This window comes from Triticum urartu, chromosome 5A (genome assembly GCF_056163025.1).
Source record: "Triticum urartu cultivar PI428250 chromosome 5A, HENAU_Tu73, whole genome shotgun sequence".
Taxonomy (NCBI): domain Eukaryota; kingdom Viridiplantae; phylum Streptophyta; class Magnoliopsida; order Poales; family Poaceae; genus Triticum; species Triticum urartu.
In genome coordinates, this window is record NC_141877.1 from 117,774,942 (window position 1) to 117,798,057 (window position 23,116).

Below are 23,116 nucleotides of genomic sequence, written 5' to 3' on the forward strand. Positions count from 1 at the left end.
GGGTGCAACCACTTGGAGATGGTAGCACGGGCTATATTCAACCGGTTCGGATGGCGGCCGCATAATAGGATAGGAGTCTAGGGAGCTTGTCCTTTACACTGTCATACCAGTTGTGATATTCAGCATTCGCTTTTCTTTTCCTTTATTTCGCTCCGCTTGCGAGCTGTAATAGTTTTATGACTTTGTGCTACTTCGAGACTCTTTAGTAAGATGGCTGCATGCATCATTCCGATGCAGAAGCCGGGGGCAAGCCTCCATTTCCAAAAAAATCCGGGATAAAGTTCTTGGATCAGCCAGATCTCCAATGATGAAGAAAGAATCATCATCTGTAACTGCTGGAAAAGAAGAAGAGCATTAACCATCTTGTGAATGAACCTTACACACCAACTACCGAGATTTGAAGAGAGCCCGCAGATCAGAGGACACAAACTCTCACACATTGCACTGGTACAATAAGTTGACATTTGGGTTCATTTCATTTTAGTCCACGAGCTTGTGAAACGCAGTGATAAGCTTTTTGCGGTACAAAGTCTTCCGATCACTTCGAACCAATGCTAATCACATGTTATTTATAATAAAAATTCTTTCAAGTGTACGAATAACATGAATCTGTCCTCGATCAGGCCATTTATGTCTTCTTTTTAGAACCACGTGCATTTGGAATGAAGACCAGTAGAGTTACCTCTAACTATACTATGCTACTTTCTCAGATTCATAGTAATTGTTGCTGGCTTAATATAACATTATATTATCTTCGATCCATATTACTTGTCACTCAGACGGATGTACCTACACATATTTTAGTGCTAGATGCATTTATTTAAGTGCTGACTAATATGAATTGAGGGAAATACTAAAGTTGTATTAAGCCAGCGACAATTAATATGAATCGGATGGAGTACTTATATTCAATAAATATTTTATAATTATGCAGAACACCAATGAGTTACCGTTGTTAAAGACATCCACACCAGAAGAGCATCGCTGTAGCAAGAAATCATTTGCGTTGCCACAAGGACTCCACCAAGGGAATCCTCCTTAGGTTTTTGAAGCCGTTTGAGCCACCCAGGCTATCCGAGGCAAAGTTCTTGGGTCAGCGACATCTCCAATTGTGAAGAAAGAAAATGTCGTTTGTAACCATTAGAAAGGAAGAAAGGCATTAACCATCTTGCGATGGAACGACACACACTAACTGCCGAGATCTACAGAGAGCCCACAGATCCAAGGACACAAACTCTCACATGTCCTTGGTCGGCAATGGACTAGGCATTATTGAGATAGGGAGAGACCTTGTTCCAATCCTATATAACTAAGTAGGTGACCATTACTAACAAATGTATCTTAACATGGAAAAAAGCCCATCCCACATTCAATCATGCATGCAAAAAGCCTCAAATATTTATTTATATTATGCAACTTATATTTAATAAATATTATATAATTATACAATTTTAGTTTTACTTCTCATAATTTTAATTCTAATTTTCATGTGCAAGTAACGAAAATTTGAAATATATTACAAGCAATTTCTGCAGAATGTGCAGGGTACCTCTAGTTTTTCCAAAATCAGACTACCGCCCATTTGACTTCACTCGTAAGACATAATTGCACTTGTACAATAACTTCATATCTGGGTTCATTTCATTTTAGTCCACAAGCTTGTGAAACGCAGTGATAAACTTGTTTTTCGGTACAAAGTCTTGCAATCACTTTGAATCAATCCTAATAACATTTTTTTTCTAATATGAGGATCGGGCTCCGGTCCCAATGGCCGTCTACTCTTCCTTGTGTTCGTCACTTGTTTCGGGCCAATAGAACAACAAGGATCTCAACACCTTTGCGACGCTTGTCCTCTGGGAAATGTGGAAGCATCGGAATGCGGTCGTGTTCGACGGCGCCTCCCCGTCCCTACAGGATGTACTCTGATAGGTCATCCAGGTGGCGAGGGAGTGTGCTCATGCTAGGTTTTTTCCATGTTGACATGAGTTGTTTGTCTGAGTTGTCTTGGGGGGGGGGGGTAGTGGGGAGATATAGCGATGTGTAATTCGTGCTTTGTCCCTCGGGCAAAGTGTAACATTGTGGACGAGTACTGTTTTACCCTCTCCTTCTATCAATAGATGATACACATACTCATGTGTATTCTAAAAAAATCTAACAAAAATTATTTGAAGTTGTACGCATAACACAAGTCAATCCTCGATCGGGCCATTTATATCTTATGGCTAGGACATGGTCTTTGTTGAGGTTATGTATGGGGTCCTAACAAAAATTATTTGAAGTTGTACATGGTCTTTGTTGATGACTTGATGGAGTTGAATCTTGTGATATTTTTGCCCTCTATTATTTTTCTAGAGAATTGAATTCATTCTTTGAGTTTCTTTATGTTGGATTGATCTTTTGGGAATCATTGAAATTACATGATGCATGTCTAGTATAACTTGACACTGGGTTACTCTATACGTAATATGTTGAACGATAAGTATCGTATGGTATTGTCGTAGTATAATTTGTGGGCTGCCCGTTGAGGCATTGGGGTGATTCAATAGACTAAGATTGGAAAGACAGCTCAAAGGTGGTTTGATGTTAGCGCACCTACGCGATCTCATCTTATTTTGATTCGACGAAAGAGGAAACTTTGGAGTGATTCTTTACCACACTTTTTGAGGGCTTATCATGTGTTTTAACTATGTTCGCGATGTTGAGACTTGGCACTAGTGGAAGTATGAACCCTAGGCTTTGCTTACAAGCATTGAAACACCATCTGTATTCACTTTTCTTACTTGTTACATTGTTGTCTGTATTTATTCAGATTACAAAAGGCTAGTTTACCATCCATATTACACATATATCACCATATCTTCATCGAACTAGTGCACATATATAACTAACAGTTGTATTGGATGTGTTGGAGATACAAGAGACTACCTGTATCTAATTGCAGTGTTGTTTGAGATGGATAACTTTCAACCTACACCTTACGTGGAATGATAAATCTTAGGTCATCTACTTGAGAGAAATTTAATGTTGTCCTACAATCCTATGCAATTGGAGGCCCAATAAAGTCTCCAAGAATATAAGTGAGTAGAAGACATCGGTGCCATAGGGTCCCCGAGGAGATATCAATGCTCAAGTCGGCCATATCTGCCTGACCTGAGTATGGGGGCTACTGCACATCCGTTTGTTCTAAGTACAAGTTTTCGAGCAGGATTTCGATTCTCGGGACGATTGTTTCCAGATTGGCATGATTCTCAGGGGCTACTGGATCAATGGATTTATTTTAACTACGAGCTACTACCGAGGAAGATTTTGATCCTCGGGTCGGCCACTTGTGCCCGACCTGAGTCTCGGGGGTTACTCCACAAGCGTTTGTTCTGTCAAGTCTAAGATTAATGACATGTAGATCGGCTTGTCCCAAGCTGGGGGAGAAGCTCAAGAAGCGATTGGCCGCCGGTGGCTCTGGTGGTGTGTGACGCTCCGAGACCGATGTGCCAGGTGTCTTCCAGTTATTCGTTGTATTTGCCATATCATTCGCTTGCGTGTTGCATCTTGTCATGCCATCATGTGCATTGCATCATCATGTTTTCAAAACTTGCATTCGCCCGGGTTCTCCCAGTTCCTTCCGTTGTCCGTTCTGAGCCCAGACACACTTGCACGCGCCCGCGGCATGTCCGAAATAGTATTTTATAAGTGGCCGGAAAATGTTCTTGGAATGGGTTGAAATTTGGCATGCGGTGTTGTTTTGTTGTTAGTAGGCCGCCTGCCAAGTTTCATCGCGTTCGGAGTCCGTTTGACGCCCCAACGGATAACTATAGCGGCAGTATAGCCGGTCTAACGTCGGACATTTTCGGTCTCCGAAAACAATCACCGGGCCTCTCTCTCTTCTCTTCTCTCAGCTTGAGCCCTTCTGCACAGCCCACAAGTTCCTACCGACCCCTCGCGTGTGTCCGAAAGTTGTCCCAAACCTGACCCAGGCAGTCATCACCCTTGGGTCCGGATCATCCCCAAACATCTACAAAACGTCTCCGTTTTGTTAATTGGACTTCCTAACATATTTTTCTCGACCGTCCGATTAAGATCAGAGGAATCAAATGCCCCTAAACTTAGCCCTTTTTGCTATATATAGATCAACCAATAGCCTATTTTGGGCAAACCCTAAAAACTAGGAGAGATGTCCCATCTTTTCCTCCTTGCCGCCGCCACTCTCTCGCTTTCCCCTCGGGATCTCCCCCTCGATCCAAATCCCCCAATCAGAAACTCCCCTCGATCTCCACCTACACCCCCCATCCTTCCCTGCCTCGAGCCAAGAGCTCGTCCTCGACCCCGAGCCACTTCTCCCGCCAGCAAACGAGGCCACCGACCAGGACCCCGTCGCCCCCCCCCCCCAGCAGCAACCAGGAGCTCAAGCTCCCTCCTCTCTGTCCATGGCACCCTCGCCCCGAGCTCGCAGGGAACCATGCCAGCCGCCATGGAGCAGCAGCAGCATAGTCGGCCTTCAAGTTCGTTGCCGTCCCTCACCTCCGGCCGGATCGAGCCATCCTCGGCCTCTCCTCGTTCAACCACGCCCTCGCCTTCACGCCTCCGGCGACCGGCCTCGTCGTCGCCGGCAACCCCAAGCAAGCCCCGTTGTGCCCCTGCCATCTCCCTGTCGCCTCTCCCTTCTTCCCGTCCGTGGTCGCCAGCGACAAGCACCGCCCTTCGCCGGAGATCTTCAGCAGGCCAGGTCGCGGCCTCCCCTGCCCGCGAACTCCTTCTTCTTCCTTCCGCCGGCTCTCTCTGCCGTTCACGCTTCCCTCTCTCTCCCTTGCAGGATCCCGCCGCCGGAGGTTGCCTCGCTCGCCTCGGATCTGGACGCCCATCGCCGGAGGCCGCCGTCCCGCGCCTGGAGACGCGCCCCTCCATCCCCTGCGCCTCCGTCTCTTCCTCGCCGCCGAACTCCTGCTTCAAGGCGCAGCCGGCGCCCGCTCGTTCTGCTCGGGAACGAGCACGCCCCGCCTCTGCTTCGAACCAGGGGGCCGACGCCTCCAGCGCCTGCGTTGACCCCGCGCGTGGGCCGCGTAAAGGCCCAGTCCGCCCGGCCTAGCCTCTACTCCAGCGGGCCGTGGCCCATGGTGAACAGCACCCCACGCCCTTTTTTTCTTCCCTCCTATTGGGCCAGCCATTTCGGCCCGCGTACGTTTTTTTTCAGGGTCTGTGAATTTATCTTTTATTCCAGAGAACCCAGTTTTGCAGAGAACCCCCTGGACATCATGCATCTTATAACTCTCCAACCGTGCATCGGATTAAAACAAACCTAATATGAAACTTGCTTAGATTTTCATCTAGTTTAATAATATGCAACTTTCATCTATGTTTAAAATGTTTAAAATGCTGTTTTTTTTAAATTTGCTTAAATAACTTGCTAAAATGATTTATTTCATAACTAAATAACCGTAACTCGGAATTTAATAAACTTTATATGTAAATGGGGTAGAAAAATGCCTAGTTTAACATGGTGGCCTTACTTTGCATGTTTAACAACTATAAAATATGATTTAGGGCAGAACAGTACCATAACCAAAATATGCATATGAGGGTTTTCTGGACTTGTTGTTTGTCGTTCCGGCCTCATTTAAACTTGCCTAGATAGGTAGTTTTCATTTGCTTCACCCTCTTGCCATGTTTAACAACATTTAATATTGTTGGGTACATAAACGAGATCGAACTAAATAACTTGAACGTGGTGTTTCTTCAATATGCAACGGAGTTGCATATTGAGCTCCACTTAATTTGTAGGATTGCTTGTGCACTTTGCCATGCCATTCCCTCTTTAAACCGGACATGCATCATACTTGGTTGTGCATCATGCCATGTTGATGTGATGGTTGCTTACTATGTTGTTTGCTTTCTTTCCGGTGTACTTCTTCTCGGTAATCCGGTAACGTCGCGTTTGTGAGGACCCGTTCGACTACGTCCGTTTGTCTTCTTCATGGACTCGTTCTTCTTCCTTGCGGGATTTCAGGCAAGATGACCATACCCTCGAAATCACTTCTATCTTTGCTTGCTAGATGCTCGCTCTTTTGCTATGCCCATGCTATGATACCTACCACTTGCTTATCATGCCTCCCATATTGTTGAGCTAAGCCTCTAACCCACCTTGTCCTAGCAAACCATTGTTTGGCTATGTTACCGCTTTGCTCAGCCCCTCTTATAGCGTTGTTAGTTGCAGGTGAAGATTGGAGCTTATTCCATGTTTGGAACATGGATATTTTGTTGGGATATCACAATATCCCTTATTTAATTAATGCATCTATATACTTGGTAAAAGGGTGGAAGGCTCGGCCTTATGCCTGGTGTTTTGTTCCACTCTTGCCGCCCTAGTTTCCGTCATATTGGTGTTATGTTCCCGGATTTTGCGTTCCTTACGCGGTTGGGTTATAATGGGAACCCCTTGACAGTTCGCCTTGAATAAAACTCCTTTAGCAATGCCCAACATTGGTTTTACCATTCGCCACCTAGCCTTTTCTTTCCCTTGGGTTCTGCAGACTCAAGGGTCATCTTTATTTTAACCCCCCCCCCCCCCGGGCCAGTGCTCCTTTGAGTGTCGGTCCGAACTGAGCTGCCTGCGGGGCCACCTCGGGGAAACTTGAGGGTTGGTTTTACTCGTAGCTAGTCTCATCTGAGTGTGCCCTGAGAACGAGATATGTGCAACTCCTATCGGGATTTGTTGGCACATTCGGGCGGTGTTGCTGGACTTGTTTTACCATTGTCGAGATGTCTTGTAACCGGGATTCCGAGTCTGATCGGGCCTTCCCGCTAGAAGGAATATCCTTCGTTGACCGTGAGAGCTTGTGATGGGCTAAGTTGAGACACCCCTGCAGGGATTTGAACTTTCGAAAGTCGTGCCCATGGTTATGGGCAGATGGGAATTTGTTAATGTCCGATTGTAGAAAACCTGAAGTTGACCTTAATTAAAATACATCAACCGCGTGTGTAACCGTGATGGTCTCTTCTCGGCAGAGTCCAGGAAGTGAACACGGTGTTGGAGTTATGCTTGACGTAGGTTGTTCTAGGATCACTTCTTGATCATAGTTTCTCGACCATGCTTTGCCTTCTCTTCTCGCTCTCATTTGCGTATGTTAGCCACCATATATGCTAGTCGCTTGCTGCAGCTCCACCTCATACCTTTTACCTTACCTATGAGCTTAAATAGTCTTGATCGCGAGGTGTGAGATTGCTGAGTTCCCGTGACTCATAGATACTTCCAAAACCAGCTTGCAGGTGCCGATGAGACCGTGCAGGTGACGCAACCAAGCTCAAGGAGGAGCTCGATGAAGATCTTGTCCTTTGTGTTGTTTCGTTCTAGTTGATCAGTAGTGGAGCCCAGTTGGGGTTGATCGGGGATCTGTGTAGCATTTGGGGTAGTCTTCTTTTATTTTGGTTCCGTAGTCGGACCTTGATTGTATCTGGATGATGTAATGTTTTGTTCATGTATTGTGTGAAGTGGCGATTGTAAGCCAACTATGTAACTTTCTCCCTTATGTACTACATGGGTTGTGTGAAGATTACCTCACTTGCGACATTGCTTTTGATGCGGTTATGCCTCTAAGTCGTGCTTCGACACGTGGGAGATATAGCCGCATCGAGGGCGTTAGAAGTTGGTAATCAGAGCCTTCCCCGACCTTTGGAGCCCCCTGCTTGATCGAATCGCTGGTGTTGTTGAGTCTAGAAAAATGTTTTGAGTCTTTTAGGATTATATATATCAGAGAGTTAGGAATTTTTTTTAGTCCTCAGTCCCTTCATCGCTCTGGTGAGGCATCCTGATGTAGAGTTTTGACTCTTCTCCTCTCAAATTTCACTAAAAAAAAATTTAGGATCACGCGGGTATCTTGGAATCGTTCCTATGGTTTTGTGACGAGAACATTGTTCTTGGTGCCTCCTGACATTTAGGGGTTGTGGCAGTGTCCCGGGGAGTTGAGCTCCGAGGTGTTGTCGTCACAATTTTATCGTTGCAATTCTGGAATACCTGAGATTAGTTTCGCCGACATCGAAAGTCTCTTTTATGCAGTTGTTGGTGAGATAACCTCGACGCCACCCAGTACTGGGGCGGGAGTTCGGGAGTATTGCCATAACTCGTATAACGAATGCTTTTCAAAGGTTGAGGTAAACGATTTCCGAAGGTTTCTTGGTTATGTGTTGAAGGATGGATACAGCTGGATGTAGGATTTGCTAGTTTTGGGTGAGATATTATGCTTCCCCTGTATCCCCCAACACTTGATTGCATAACTGGAAAATTTCGGGAGTTTATAAGTGGGAATTCAAGTAGCTCTTAGGATATATTTCCGACAGATGTATGATATGAAATGGGGGTTCGACGTCTAGTGGTCCGCCTATCCATGCTTGGTTTTACAGTGGTCTCGTTGTGTCTTAAAGAGTCCTTGGCTATGCCGACTCGGGAACGCTTCGTATGTCATGTGCACTGCCTTGTACATGATGGTGTTGTACGATCGAGCCCATGTAGGCCCCACCACGAAAACTTCGGACGAAATCTCTATCATATGTTTGTTCTGGCTCATTCTGCAAGCCAATCCTTGTTTTGTTTTTGAGTTGTGGTATTCGAGTTGCTTCAATGTCAAGTGTTGATTCCATACCTTCCCCAAATGATGTTCTCATACTCCGATGTGAATACCAATCCTTCTTGATCATCGAGATTGTGCTGTCAATCCTTCTCAACCGGCGTGTTTCTCTTCAAGTGGATCCAATCATTTCAACATCAGTAAGATCAATTATCAGTTCTTCTCAACGGTGTTTGTTTCATCCGTCTCCAAGTTGCCTTTGTTTTTCCCGCCCGCCCGCCCCTTTTTCCTCAAGGACTCAGATTTCTTAATCAAGTATCCTTTGATTCATGTGAAGTCTCTCCATTCTTTTCCTTCATGTTCTTACCCGACGATTCTCATGAAGATTCTAACGAAGCTTCAAGTTTGTCACTCTTCACTCGTTTTCTTCTCCGGTGGATTCAAGTCAAGCTTTGTTGATCACATCCTTTTCCTCGTTTCAAATGTGTTCTTATGCCGGTGCACCTCTTAATCCTCCCCGCTTGCTATTCTATTGTTCCGGAGTGCTCAAGATATCTCAAAAGGCTCGTCTGGTCATTCAAGATCCGTTCAACCTATTTCGAGGTCTTATCTTATTCAAGTCATTTAATTCAACCAGTGCAATCTCCTTTTCAAGTAATCGTTCAACGGTGTTTCTTTTGAGTGGGCCCTAACCCACAGGTCTTTTCCCAGGATCTTACCTGACTCTTCTAATTTTACCGGAGCTTTCCTCAAATTCTTTTTGAAGTTTGACGTAAGAATGATTCATTATCGGTCATGTGTATTTCTCCAAGATCTTTCAAATTCTTTTCATCGTTGGCTCGACCTTTCTAATTTTCATCCCGGAGTATCTCAACAATTTGGTGGTGTTTCTCATCGTCATTCTCAGATTTTGAAGACCGAAGAAGAGTTTCTCTTTAATCTTGCTCCATTCTCTTCAAGATTCGTGATTCTAGCTTGTTGCCATCCTCTCATAATTATTTTTGATTGTGAGAATCCTTTTCATCCTTCCGGAGCAACCCAGGAGTTTCAGTTTGATTCTCTGAAGGCCATCATTTCGGGATTATTCATTCCAGCTTTCAACTATTGTTCTCCAAATCTTACCGGCGCATCATTCAAATATTCTCTAATCAATTCATGATCTCTCCGTTCCCTTGTATCTAAATCCTCTCAAGTATCTTCGTTTTTTATAATTCTTCCCAGTGATTCATCCCTTTACTTCTTTCATTTCCAATTCTTACGGTGGCTATTCAGGATTTTTCTTCCTTACTATCATATCTATTTATTCGTTGTCAATCCTAACGGCGGTTCGTGCAAGAGTTCTCGTCATTCGTTATCGTATATATTCATTCGTTCTTCTCAATCCTATCGGTAACTTGTTGAAGACGTTCTCAAGTTATGCTATATCTATCTTAATCCTTTCTACGAGAATAAGTAGTGTGCCAAATCCGTTGATTGTCATTAATTTAATTGGTGAAGGATAAGCATAATGTAATTCTTATTCTTGTTTCATCCAAGTGATTAATTCCTTATTCCGGAGGTTCATCAAAATTCTCTATTTCAATGGTTTCATCTTTCCTTTTCCGGAGTTCCAAGTTTTTTCTCGGTTTTATCATCATGAAGCTTCATCTAATCATTGCAAGGCATCAATCTTATTCTTGTCATCCTTCACTTCTTTGTGATCATTCTTTTACCGGAGTTCTTCATGGAGGTTCTACATGATGGTTCGTCAAGGATTTTTTTTCTCTCATTCTTCAATTGTTCTTCAAGATAACTCTTGAAGCTATGATCCGCCAAGATATACTACAAGTTTTCTTCTTTTTGCAATCCGGAGTGCAATTGTTTCTCCTCTTATCTTTTGAGGTGATGTTATGTCATTGTTGATAATTTCCCTTCGTGTCTCATGATTCACAAGTTGTCCGGAATGACATATTTTAAACCCATCATTCTCAATTCGTTCATGAGATCTTTGCTATCCATCAATCTCTTCTGTGGAGTTATTTTGAGTTATTTTACACCTAAAACCTTCCCTAAGGAATGTTGCTATTATGGTGCTTATAAATGACCCAAGTTCTTCATTTATCCTCCCGGTGAAATAAGTTATCGTCTCCTTGTTCATATCAATCCAATCTTTTGTTTCCATTAGTGGCAGAATTTCACATCAAGTTTTTGAGATGTTTCCATAAGCCCACAACAAGCTTACTCTTTTCATTGTTGATTTCCCAACAACTCCATTAAATCCTTCTTTTTAAGGATGCTCTCTCAAATCCATTTGAGGTAGAACATGTTGTTTTCTTCTCCGTTCTTTTCATTGCATTCTTTCATTTCTTCCGGAGGCATTGTGATGATGCTCTCTTCACTCATCATCTCGTATTGTGAAGATCATGCTCTTTCCTTTGCTTATCCATTCAACCGGAGTGTCGTGTTTTCATTCCAGATCTCTCATCTTCTGATCAAGTTTTACCTCCATTCTCAACCGGAGTGATGTCTGAAATCTTTCTTACCCCTTGTGCCATTTTTTTGCAATAGTTCCGGAGGCATTGTGTTATTGTTTTCGTCAAGTATCATCCCATCTCCTCAAATTCATGTTCAATTCCTTCCATTTACAGTCGGAGTGTTGTCCAAATTATATCATTCTTTTCCCTTCTCTATCTTGTTTTAACCGGAGTGTTATGTCTATCATTCCTCTTCCAACCGGAGCCTCATCCAAGTGGTTTCACTTTGCCAAGCTCATATTCTTTACCTTCCATTTCCAACCGGAGTGCTGTCGTAATTGATCCTTATCGTTCCTTGTACTTCTCATTTCTACCGGAGTGATTGCATGTACTTCTTGTCCATTGCAACCATTTTCTTATGTCTTTCTACCTACAAGGTTACCGTAATGTTCCTTGTTCCTCTTTTCTAACGGAGGTTGTCAACTTCGTTTATCTCCAATGTATTCTTTTATCGAAATGGTTTAACTTTTTAAGGTTCTTTGGTTTCACTCGTTTCTCAAAGAAGCAACTTAGTTTTACCTCTTCTCTTTCTATTCCGTTGTTCCTCCGGTGCCATTCTAGATCTCGGGACGAGATCCTCTCGTAGTGGTGGAGTGTTGTGACGCCCCGAGACCGATGCGTCAGGTGTCTTCCAGTTATTCACTTGCGTGTTGCATCTTGTCATGTCATCATTTGCATTGCATCATGTTTTCAAAACTTGCATTCGCCCGGGTTCTCCCAGTTCCTTCCGTTGTCCGTTCTGAGCCCAGACACACTTGCACGCGCCCGCGGCATGTCCGAAATAGTATTTTATAAGTGGCCGGAAAATGTTCTCGGAATTGGTTGAAATTTGGCATGCGGTGTTGTTTTGTTCTTAGTAGGCCGCCTGCCAAGTTTCATCGCGTTCGGAGTCCGTTTGACGCCCCAACGGATAACTATAGCGGCAGTATAGCCGGTCTAACGTTGGACATTTTCGGTCTCCGAAAACAGTCGCCGGGCCTCTCTCTCTCTTCTCTTCTCTCAGCTTGAGCCCTTCTGCACAACCCACAAGTTCCTACCGACCCCTCGCCTGCGTCCAAAAGTTGTCCCGAACCCGACCCGGGCAGTCATCACCCTTGGGTCCGGATCATCCTCAAACATCTACAAAACGTCTCCGTTTTGTTAATTGGACTTCCTAACATATTTTTCTCGACCGTCCGATTAAGATCGGAGGGATCAAATGCCCCTAAACTTAGCCCTGTTTGCTATATATAGATCAACCAATAGCCTATTTTGGGCAAACCCTAAAAACTAGGAGAGATGTCCCATCTTTTCCTCCTTGCCGCCGCCACTCTCTCGCTTTCCCCTCGGGATCTCCACCTCGATCCAAATCCCCCAATTAGAAACTCCCCTCGATCTCCACCTACACCCCCCATCCTTCCCTGCCTCGAGCCAGCAACTCATCCTCGATCCCGAGCCACTTCTCCCGCCGGCAAACGAGGCCACCGACCAGGACCCCGTCGTCCCCCCCAGCAGCAACCAGGAGCTCAAGCTCCCTCCTCTCTGTCCATGGCACCCTCGCCCCGAGCTCGCAGGGAACCATGCCAGCCGCCATGGAGCAGCAGCAGCATAGTCGGCCTTCGAGTTCGTTGTCGTCCCTCACCTCCGGCCGGATCGAGCCATCCTCGGCCTCTCCTCGTTCAACCACGCCCTCGCCTTCGCGCCTCCGGCGACCGGCCTCGTCGTCGCCGGCAACCCCAGGCAGGCCCCGTTGTGCCCCTGCCATCTCCCTGTCGCCTCTCCCTTCTTCCCGTCCGCGCTCGCCGGCGACAAGCGCCGCCCTTCGCCAAAGATCTTCAGCAGGCCAGGTCGCGGCCTCCCCTGCCCGCGAACTCCTTCTTCTTCCTTCCGCCGGCTCTCTCTGCCGTTCACGCTTCCCTCTCTCTCCCTTCAGGATCCCGCCGCCGGAGGTTGCCTCGCTCACCCCGGATCTGGACGCCCATCACCGGAGGCCGCCGTCCCGCGCCTGGAGACGCGCCCCTCCATCCCCTGCGCCTCCGTCTCTTCCTCGCCGCCAAACTCCTGCTTCAAGGCGCAGCCGGCGCCCACTCGTTCTGCTCGGGAACGAGCACGCCCCGCCTCTGCTTCGAACCAGGGGGCCGACGCCTCCAGCGCCTGCGTTGACCCGCGCGTGGGCCGCGCAAAGGCCCAGTCCGCCCGGCCTAGCCTCTACTCCAGCGGGCCATGGCCCATGGTGAACAGCACCCCGCGCCCCTTTTTTTTTCTTCCCTCCTGTTGGGCCAGCCATTTCGGCCCGCGTATGTTTTTTTTCAGGGTCTGTGAATTTATCTTTTATTCCAGAGAACCCAGTTTTGCAGAGAACCCCCTAGACATCATGCATTTTATAACTCTCCAACCGTGCATCAGATTAAAACAAACTTAATATAAAACTTGCTTAGATTTTCATCTAGTTTAATAATATGCAACTTTCATCTATGTTTAAAATGTTTAAAATGCTGTTTGTTTAAATTTGCTTAAATAATTTGCTAAAATGATTTATTTCATAACTAAGTAACCGTAACTCGGAATTTAATAAACTTTATATGTAAATGGGGTAGAAAAATGTCTAGTTTAACATGATGGCCTTACTTTGCATGTTCAACAACTATAAAATATGGTTTAGGGAAGAACAGTACCATAACCAAAATATGCATATGAGGGTTTTCCGGACTTGTTGTTTGTCGTTCCGGACTCATTTAAACTTGCCTAGATAGGTAGTTTTCATTTGCTTCACCCTCTTGCCATGTTTAACAACATTTAATATTGTTGGGTACAAAAACGAGATCGAACTAAATAACTTGAACGTGGTGTTTCGTCAATATGCAACGGAGTTGCATATTGAGCTCCACTTAATTTGTAGGATTGCTTGTGCACTTTGCCATGCCATGCCCTCTTTAAACCGGACATGCATCATACTTGGTTGTGCATCATGCCATGTTGATGTGATGGTTGTTTACTATGTTGTTTGCTTTCTTTCCGGTGTACTTCTTCTCGGTAATCCGGTAACGTCGCATTTGTGAGGACCCGTTCGACTACGTCTGTTTGTCTTCTTCATGGACTCGTTCTTCTTCCTTGCGGGATTTCAGGCAAGATGACCATACCCTCGAAATCACTTCTATCTTTGCTTGCTAGATGCTCGCTCTTTTGCAATGCCTATGCTATGATACCTACCACTTGCTTATCATGCCTCCCATATTGTTGAGCCAAGCCTCTAACCCACCTTGTCCTAGCAAACCATTGTTTGGCTATGTTACCGCTTTGCTCAGCCCCTCTTATAGCGTTGTTAGTTGCAGCTGAAGATTGGAGCTTGTTCCATGTTTGGAACATGGATATTTTGTTGGGATATCACAATATCTCTTATTTAATTAATGCATCTATATACTTGGTAAAAGGGTGGAAGGCTCGGCCTTATGCCTGGTGTTTTGTTCCACTCTTGTCGCCCTAGTTTCCGTCATATCGGTGTTATGTTCCCGGATTTTGCGTTCCTTACGCGGTTGGGTTATAATAGGAACCCCTTGACAGTTCGCCTTGAATAAAACTCCTCCAGCAATGCCCAACATTGGTTTTACCATTCGCCACCTAGCCTTTTCTTTTCCTTGGGTTCTGCAGACTCAAGGGTCATCTTTATTTTAACCCCCCCCCCCCCCGGGCCAGTGCTCCTCTGAGTGTTGGTCCGAACTGAGCTGCCTGCGGGGCCACCTCGGGGAAACTTGAGGGTTGGTTTTACTCGTAGCTAGTCTCATCTGAGTGTGCCCTGAGAACGAGATATGTGCAGCTCCTATCAGGATTTGTCGGCACATTCGGGCGGTGTTGCTGGACTTGTTTTACCATTGTCGAGATGTCTTGTAACCGGGATTCCGAGTCTGATCGGGCCTTCCCGCTAGAAGGAATATCCTTCGTTGACCGTGAGAGCTTGTGATGGGCTAAGTTGAGACACCCCTGCAGGGATTTGAACTTTCGAAAGCCGTGCCCGTAGTTATGGGTAGATGGGAATTTGTTAATGTCCGGTTGTAGAAAACCTGAAGTTGACCTTAATTAAAATACATCAACCGCGTGTGTAACCGTGATGGTCTCTTCTCGGCGGAGTCCGGGAAGTGAACACGGTGTTGGAGTTATGCTTGACGTAGGTTGTTCTAGGATCACTTCTTGATCATAGTTTCTCGACCGTGCTTTGCCTTCTCTTCTCGCTCTCATTTGCGTATGTTAGCCACCATATATGCTAGTCGCTTGCTGCAGCTCCACCTCATACCTTTTACCTTACCTATGAGCTTAAATGGTCTTGATCGCGAGGGTGTGAGATTGCTGAGTCCCCGTGACTCACAGATACTTCCAAAACCAGCTTGCAGGTGCCGATGAGACCGTGCAGGTGACGCAACCAAGCTCAAGGAGGAGCTCGATGAAGATCTTGTCATTTGTGTTGTTTCGTTCTAGTTGATCAGTAGTGGAGCCCAGTTGGGGTCGATCGGGGATCTGTGTAGCATTTGGGGTAGTCTTCTTTTATTTTGGTTCCGTAGTCGGACCTTGATTGTATCTGGATGATGTAATGATTTGTTCATGTATTGTGTGAAGTGGCGATTGTAAGCCAACTATGTATCTTTCTCCCTTATGTATTACATGGGTTGTGTGAAGATTACCTCACTTGCGACATTGCTTTCGATGCGGTTATGCCTCTAAGTCGTGCTTCGACACGTGGGAGATATAGCCGCATCGAGGGCGTTAGCTGGTGGCAATGGGCCTGGAGGTCGTGGCGGACGAGGCGATTGGTGCGCCATGGCCGGAGTCTTACAAGCATCCGTACTACTACACCGCCAAGCAGCTCGGAACCCCCACCGGTACGGTGCCTTACATCATCGACGTTAACGCGGCACCGCTCTTCTCCGAGTATTCTTCGCCGCGGCTCATCCAGGCGCGAACGGCAGTCGCGAAGCAGATCGGTGCCCGCACGCTATTCGCTACAATGCCTAGAGCGGGGGAGCAAGCGCACGACGCGAACAGGAAGATGTTCGACAGCATCCACGGCATAGACGAGGGAGGAGGGGGCTATGAGGACAGGCAGGTGGAAGACTCAGATCCCACCCAATCCGGCAACTACAGCAGCAACAGTCCTACACCCAAACGGCCACGCAGCAGTCCTGCACCCAGACCGGCGATGACACACAACAATAACAACATTGGGCCGCTGGAGAGCAGTAGCCGAAGGATGAGGATGAGGAGGACGGCAACGATAATTATCTGGATGATACAACCGACGATCCGAAGAAGAAGGGTAGAGCAGAAAGCTTCAACATGCAGGAGGACGAGCTGTTGTGCGATGTATGGATGGCCACTAGCATTGATCCGATCCATGGCACGGAGCAAAAGGCCACAACCTTTTGGAGGAACATTCACATATGGTCCATGAACACAAGCATTTCGTGCCCTACTCCAACGCGGTCATCCACAACCGTGAATGGAAATCCCTCAACCATCGATGGTACACCATCCAAGAGGTCGTGTCCAAGTATTGCGGGCACTTGAAGCATCTCATTGCACGATGGTCTAGCGGTGCACAAATCACCAAGCAAGTAAGTTCATCACTAGCCAGATATGCTTTGGTTTTGTTGATCACTAGCTGGACATGTATTGTTTTGTTGCTCACTAGACGGATATGCATTGTCGACATTGTTTCACTTTGTAGCCTACTCGTGCTTGTGTGGTGTACAAGAAGTTGGAGAAGAAGTCCTTCACCGTCATGCATTGTTGGTGGAAGTTGAATGGGCAACCGAAGTACAACATTTTCATTGCCAAGACCACCGCCCAAGCCAACGAGGAAGAAATCGATAACCCTACCGATCCAACCCAAGAACCGCTGAAAAAGGTTAGAAAAAATTTACGGGGAAGAAGTGGAAGGAGGAGAGGGTGAAGCGAGAAGGTGCGGGGTTCGAGTACATCCTAGCGAAGAAGGAGCAGGCATGCGTGAGGTGCTCGGACATCAAGCAGGAGAAGAAGACAGAGAGGTTCAAACTGTTGATGGAGGCGATGGACAAGAAGCTCAAGCTCGAAGAGAGGAGGACCATGATCGAAGAGAGGAAGGACGCACTCGAGGAAAAGAGGGTGGAGATCACTGCCAATGCGGAGGATGCCAAAATGTAGTCCTTGAATGTCAACTCTTTGGATGTCGACGCAAGAATGATCGTGCAATCCGTCCGCTACCGAATGTTGCAGCGAGAAAAAGATGAGTTGGCGGCAGCAGACTAGGACACGGTGGAGGCGAAGGCGGACGCGGATGCTGCCTATGCGGCGGCGGCGGTACCTCCTTGATCGGGGAGCAACTGCTTGGATTGCCGGTCCGGCAAGGTAGAAATGCACGAACTGTCGGACTGATGTTCTCTTGGATTCCGACATGTAAAAACTAAGCATATTTGCCTCTTTTTGATTGTGACCAGACATGCGATCCGGTGCTTGTGTGGTATTGGAGTATATTTGAATTTGAATTTACTAACGGACATATACAAAGTAGAATACGATTGGATAGCAGGCTCCTGCATCCGTATCCACGGACTGGTCCCTATCCACGGACGGATGCGTTAGTAAATTTATGGATTGAGGTTGGAGCTGCCCTAGTTTCGTCATTCTTGCAACGAATCTGGATGCAGCGAATCGACGTTCGAAACGTGGGTGCCGTTGGTTTTTCTTATAAACCATGGGAATCCAACCGAAACATCATGGCTGATCGGCAACCAATTGCAGCAAGGTTAAGAAACGAATATATCTAAGTTTGTGGCGTAACTGTGCCATTTGTTTTTACCAGGTGGCTGCGCCGCTTACGGAAGGAATAAGTGAGGAAAAAGGAAAGAGGAAGAAAAGGGAGGAATAATACATCCAAAACTTCATTGTCATGAGAATATGTGAAGTGGCCTTTCATGGGAGCACATACGGTCACTTTTGCACGATTAAAGAAGAAAACTGGCAAGACGCAGTTTTGTCAAAAGGGAATAGCTGGAATAGTGGTACAACGACTACTCTCCGATACATCGAAGAATAGAGCAGGAAATATTGTGTAGTCACATGATAAACGGTGCAATATGAGAAACTTTATATTTGTTTCGTGTGACTAGGAGTGTGCCCCCGTCTTCCTTTGCACTCCAACAAATCCAAAAGAAACAGATATTTTATATTTTATGTAATCAAAGATGGCATGGCACACATGCAGAAATGAAGGTATGAGAAAGAAATTTTAGGGGACATGGTGACCACTGAGACCCCGACTGACTCTTGGAGGCCTTGAACAGTCGACCAACGTCTCAGTAAAGCAAAAACAGCCAGGCAGGCTCAGAGATAAAGAGAGATGAATTGATGAAGAATGGACAAACTTGTCATTGCCTAGCCAGCCAACAGTGGCATGAAGGGAACATGACACACACTAACAATTGTCGAAATTTCACTCATCTGCTATATAGCCAGGAACAGATTATTAAACCCTTCTTACTAGGCTGTTCCAGGCACCGCACTACTGTTTCCGCCACTAACTAATTCAGCGCAGTTGCACACACAAACCAGAAATTTCTGGAACAGGCATGCATAGTGAAGTCGTCAAGAAGAAGGATTGCAGTTGTACGTGTGGAGATTTCCACGGAGCACTCGATTGGCACTGAAGTTGAAATTCGCACCGACGATGATGACCGACCGCTCCTGAAGACGAAGGTAGTGCATTCTGCCACTGCCAGAAGAAGAAGCGGGCTGAGGCGGTCACCTACACGGCAGGTGATAGGGACACAAGAGAGGCCCAACACAGCAAAACAAACAAGGCAGAAGAAATGGAGGAAAAAGGAGAAAGAAATCAAGAGGAAAATAGATCAACGAATGGGGCTCCTTTGTACTAGTGGGGTGGAACAGTTGCGTGCCGCGCTGCAGCGGTGTTGGGAGGAGGCTCCCAAAAGCAAGATGCCAAGATAAAAAGGTGGTGGCTGCTGAGAGGGGAGGAGGCCACCCCGCAGCAGCAGCCCAAAGTGGACTGCAGCACAGATCGGAGCTGGGTGTGGGTGTGAGTGTGGGTGAGTGGCCTCCACATCGGACCAGAGCTAGCTTCTTCCGTGACTTTTTGGCTGTCACAGCTGAGCCACACGCCAGGAAATCATTTCCCTTCTGTTAACCAGACTTTTCAGAGAGAAACAAACAAATGGTGGTACAGTAATGGAGGAGTTAGGTCCCATGGATCAAATTATTTCTCACGGCCCTACCCCTCTGCTCAAGTGGTCGCCACGCTCCACAGCAATCTTTGCCCATGATGCAGGCAAAAAACTTCAGGCTTCAGCATGGATGATGGCAGCAAAAAAGGCGGGATAGATGATGCAGGATTATTAAGCATATAACTAAAATGGAGCAGCATGTCCTAACACCCCGGTCAATAATCAATCATGTCACGTGTTATCGTATAAGACGTGTCATCAGGGCCAAAACCTTTCTTAATAAAGCAAAGCAGCCATAATTTGGGAGTAACTTGGGGCTCGCTAATGGAGCATAAGTTGACCTGACGGCACCCAGACATTCAAAAAAGGATGATCAAAACTTCCAAGACACATTGTGCATCGTTTCGGCTGCACAAGGATGAAGAACATCCGTCCAAGGCTACGGTCAGCTTATGACCGCAGATTCACAAAAAGCTTGATCTCAGCTTTGGCCCAAACAGCTCTAGAAGGACACTTCTTGCAAGGACAGGTTTGTGCAGGCACTCAGCAGTAGTAGGTGTGCTGGGGTGTGCCTATGATATCAACTTGCAAGATCTTTTTCTGAGCCTCGATAATGGCTGACAAAAAAGGTGGGATGGTGTCCTCTGTGCCAATGATAATGGCTGACAAAAAGGCCAATACTGCTTTTCATATCAAGAGGACAGAAAAAGAAAACCAAGGAAACCAGATAGAGACTTCACCAAGATTCCCATTTCCAATCACAAGCAAGAGGTAAAATTCTAGTAGAATACACTGGCTGTTTCGTGCACTGCGAAGTACTACCTCTGTTCCTAAATATAAGACGTTTTTGCAGTTCGAACAGAGGTAAGTAGTAATTTTCATTCTAAATTACTACGGACAATCAAAAGGGAGGAGAATTAATACTCACCAGTCAATTTAAAGTAATTCATTTCAGCCAGATAAAAGGGGAAAACAGCCAGTTTTCAGTTGAATGCTGATTACTGTTTATTTCTCCCAGCAGTCAACAGTTTCCTGTTTAGCACAGACCATTATGCATTAGTACTTTCCAGGATTCAACTCTATGTAGGGAAATGTAGTGTGCATGTGTGCCTCAGCAAACACATAACACAAGTAGTCATTTAAACCAAAGCATGTTTCCTGAACTTTCACACATGCACACCGCCAAACACAGGTGAATCTGCAAACCCTTTGTTGAAAAAAAAAATAGTAAGTCAAGATTCAAGAGCATCGGATATCCATCCAGTTTGATTGTAATTATAGGTCTAGAATTCTCACATCAATCAACAAAAAGAAAATACTGCTTATAGTTCTATGCATGGCGGTCTATCAAAGCACCAAAAGGTTGATAAGCACAACAGCTTTTCTTTCTCGTGAAAACACAAAAGAATCACATCCCATATTCCCATCAAAGAAGAAGAAAAGGAATCAAGAAAGCAGCAGCTACGCCTTCAGAATCACCATGTTTTGTACAAAGTTAGAGGTCTAACATTAGTTAGAAATAGGAAGTTCTGGCTAGCAGCCTGGTGGAGGTTTCAAGTCAGTAGTGGCATGAACACTAAATACTTGCTGACTTATTTATGTGGGAAACAGCGTTTCTATTTGAAATTTAAAAACATACCAGATGGCTATCACCAACAAGAGTCGAATGTTTTAATTTTAACTAGCCAGTACTGAGTACAGTCCAGTCAGCTATTACTGGTACTTCCTCCGTTTGGGTTTATTGGGCCCCCTCGTATTTTGGCTCAAACTTTGACCATCTATTTGACTAAAATAATATGAGATGTATGATACAAAAAGTATACTATTAGATTTGTACTTGAAAGAGGTTTCCCACGGTATAATTTTTATGGTCAAAATTTGTTTAACTGATGTAGTTAAATGGAGAGGCAATAAACCCGGACGAAGTAATTGCCTAATTGGTGGTAGTTAAACAGTTGTGACGGGAATTTTGTTATCAACACTCGCAATAATGAATTATGGTGGGCATATGATATTCAACTAAATTTATAAGTTATTTTTCTGGACAGCTCGACCAAAGCTAAAAGGTTTCAGCCTTTCAGGTATATAGTTGCAAACAAGAAATATGAAGCTCGTGAATTTGAAACGACGCCCACTATTAACAACCAATTTACTAGTATAATGCAGCAGCACTTGTGTGTACCTTGTAAGCCCCAAAAGGCATATACTGCTAGCACCAATGAAATCCACACACTAACCAAATAAACTGACCTCATAATATGCACACTATGAAGTTGCAATATAGCTTATGCAGCATGAGCCAATTGAAAAGCTACCTTTATAAGTTAGAATCTGAGGACAGCCCAAATGATGGAATATAGGGTCTTTATGGGAGCTCCAAATCACACCCACCAGATCACATGACCCCCAAGAGGCCAAGAGCTCCCTCCCTCGCCTATAAATGAGAGGCAAAAGTCATCAGACCCTTAGGCAACAAAGGTCAGCTTCCTTCTCTCCCTAGTAGCTTCATTCTTCTTCTTCTTCCAAACAGACTGGAGTTCATCAAGGATCTCGTCCTGAAACTGGAGCCTACAAGCACTCAAAGGAAGAAGAGCAAGAAGACGGGCTCCCAGCCGATACAAGGTAGGAGCGAACAACGTTAGGGTACTGTCATTATATCCTGAGTTGATATGGTGACAGTGAGAGAAGAGACACGCAAAGGGCCGTGGACAGAGCAGGAGGACATGCAACTGGTATGCACTGTCCATTTGTTCGGTGAACGCCGTTGGGATTTCATTGCCAAAGTATCAGGTTTGAGGGGTGGGGGATCCAAAAATTAGGTAGCTATATTGAAGTATTTTGCGCAAAGTCGCAACAACAAATGTCACCTTTGCTAATAACTTTCTTCTTGCTTCAACCTCTGTAATCTCCATGCAGGCCTCAACCGCACAGGAAAGAGCTGTCGCCTCCGGTGGGTTAACTACCTCCACCCTGGCCTAAAGCGTGGGCGCATGACTCCCCATGAAGAACGCCTCATCCTCGAGCTCCATGCTCGGTGGGGAAACAGGTTTGATTCAAAGAACAACCTAAGTAATTGGGTGATAGCTTTCCTCTGCTATTATGATGTATGAATGATATATCTGGAGGCTCTTCAATAGGTGGTCCAGGATAGCACGGAAGCTGCCAGGGCGTACCGACAATGAGATCAAGAACTACTGGAGAACACATATGAGGAAGAAAGCACAGGAGAGGAAGAGGAACGTGTCACCCTCACCATCTTCATCCTCAGTGACATACCAATCCATTCAGCCACAGACGCCATCGATCATGGGAATTGGCGAGCAGGAGCTTCATGGTGGCAGTAGCTGCATCACAAGCATATTGAAGGGCACGCCTGCTGACATGGATGGATACCTCATGGATCAGATATGGATGGAGATTGAGGCACCCTCTGGGGTCAACTTTCATGACGGGAAGGATAATTCATACAGCAGCCCCTCTGGCCCTCTGCTGCCATCACCGATGTGGGATTACTACAGCCCTGAGGCAGGCTGGAAGATGGATGAGATAAAGATGGCCCCACAAGTTAGCTACAGTAAAGGAATTGGCCCCAGTTATTGAAGCCATATATATTGTATCAGATTACTAAGTTACTTGCAACCTAGCAGAAGTGAAATGCTTTTGTTGAAAGAACCATTAGCATGGATCTAAAAAATATTTATATCTATCTAGCATTCCAAGTGTGCTCATGTTTTATGTATCTACTATGTAGCATCTAGTGTGCAAGACATGTAATGCAAGGACACTTCCACTTTGTATTCACAATAATCAGCTATCTCCTGTAAGACTTTTCCAATGCAAACATGATTAGCAGGTGTAATATCAA

At 45.6% G+C, this 23,116-nt stretch overlaps 1 protein-coding gene across 1 annotated transcript; it reads left to right on the forward strand.

Moving 5' to 3' along the window:
* Positions 1 to 21,659: 21,659 nt before the first annotated feature.
* Positions 21,660 to 23,116, forward strand: LOC125508099 (myb-related protein MYBAS2). The gene is made up of 3 exons (XM_048672682.2): positions 21,660 to 22,041; positions 22,168 to 22,297; positions 22,389 to 23,116. The coding sequence occupies exons 1-3, from the start codon at positions 21,921 to 21,923 to the stop codon at positions 22,849 to 22,851; spliced, it is 714 nt and encodes a 237-aa protein (XP_048528639.1). The 5' UTR covers positions 21,660 to 21,920; the 3' UTR covers positions 22,852 to 23,116.

Coding starts and splice junctions, on each gene's coding strand:
- LOC125508099 (XM_048672682.2), top strand. CDS start 21,921: ATGGTGACAGTGAGAGAAGAGACACGCAAAGGGCCGTGGACAGAGCAG. Junction 22,042..22,167: donor TTTCATTGCCAAAGTATCAG/GTTTGAGGGGTG, acceptor ATCTCCATGCAG/GCCTCAACCGCACAGGAAAG. Junction 22,298..22,388: donor CATGCTCGGTGGGGAAACAG/GTTTGATTCAAA, acceptor GCTCTTCAATAG/GTGGTCCAGGATAGCACGGA.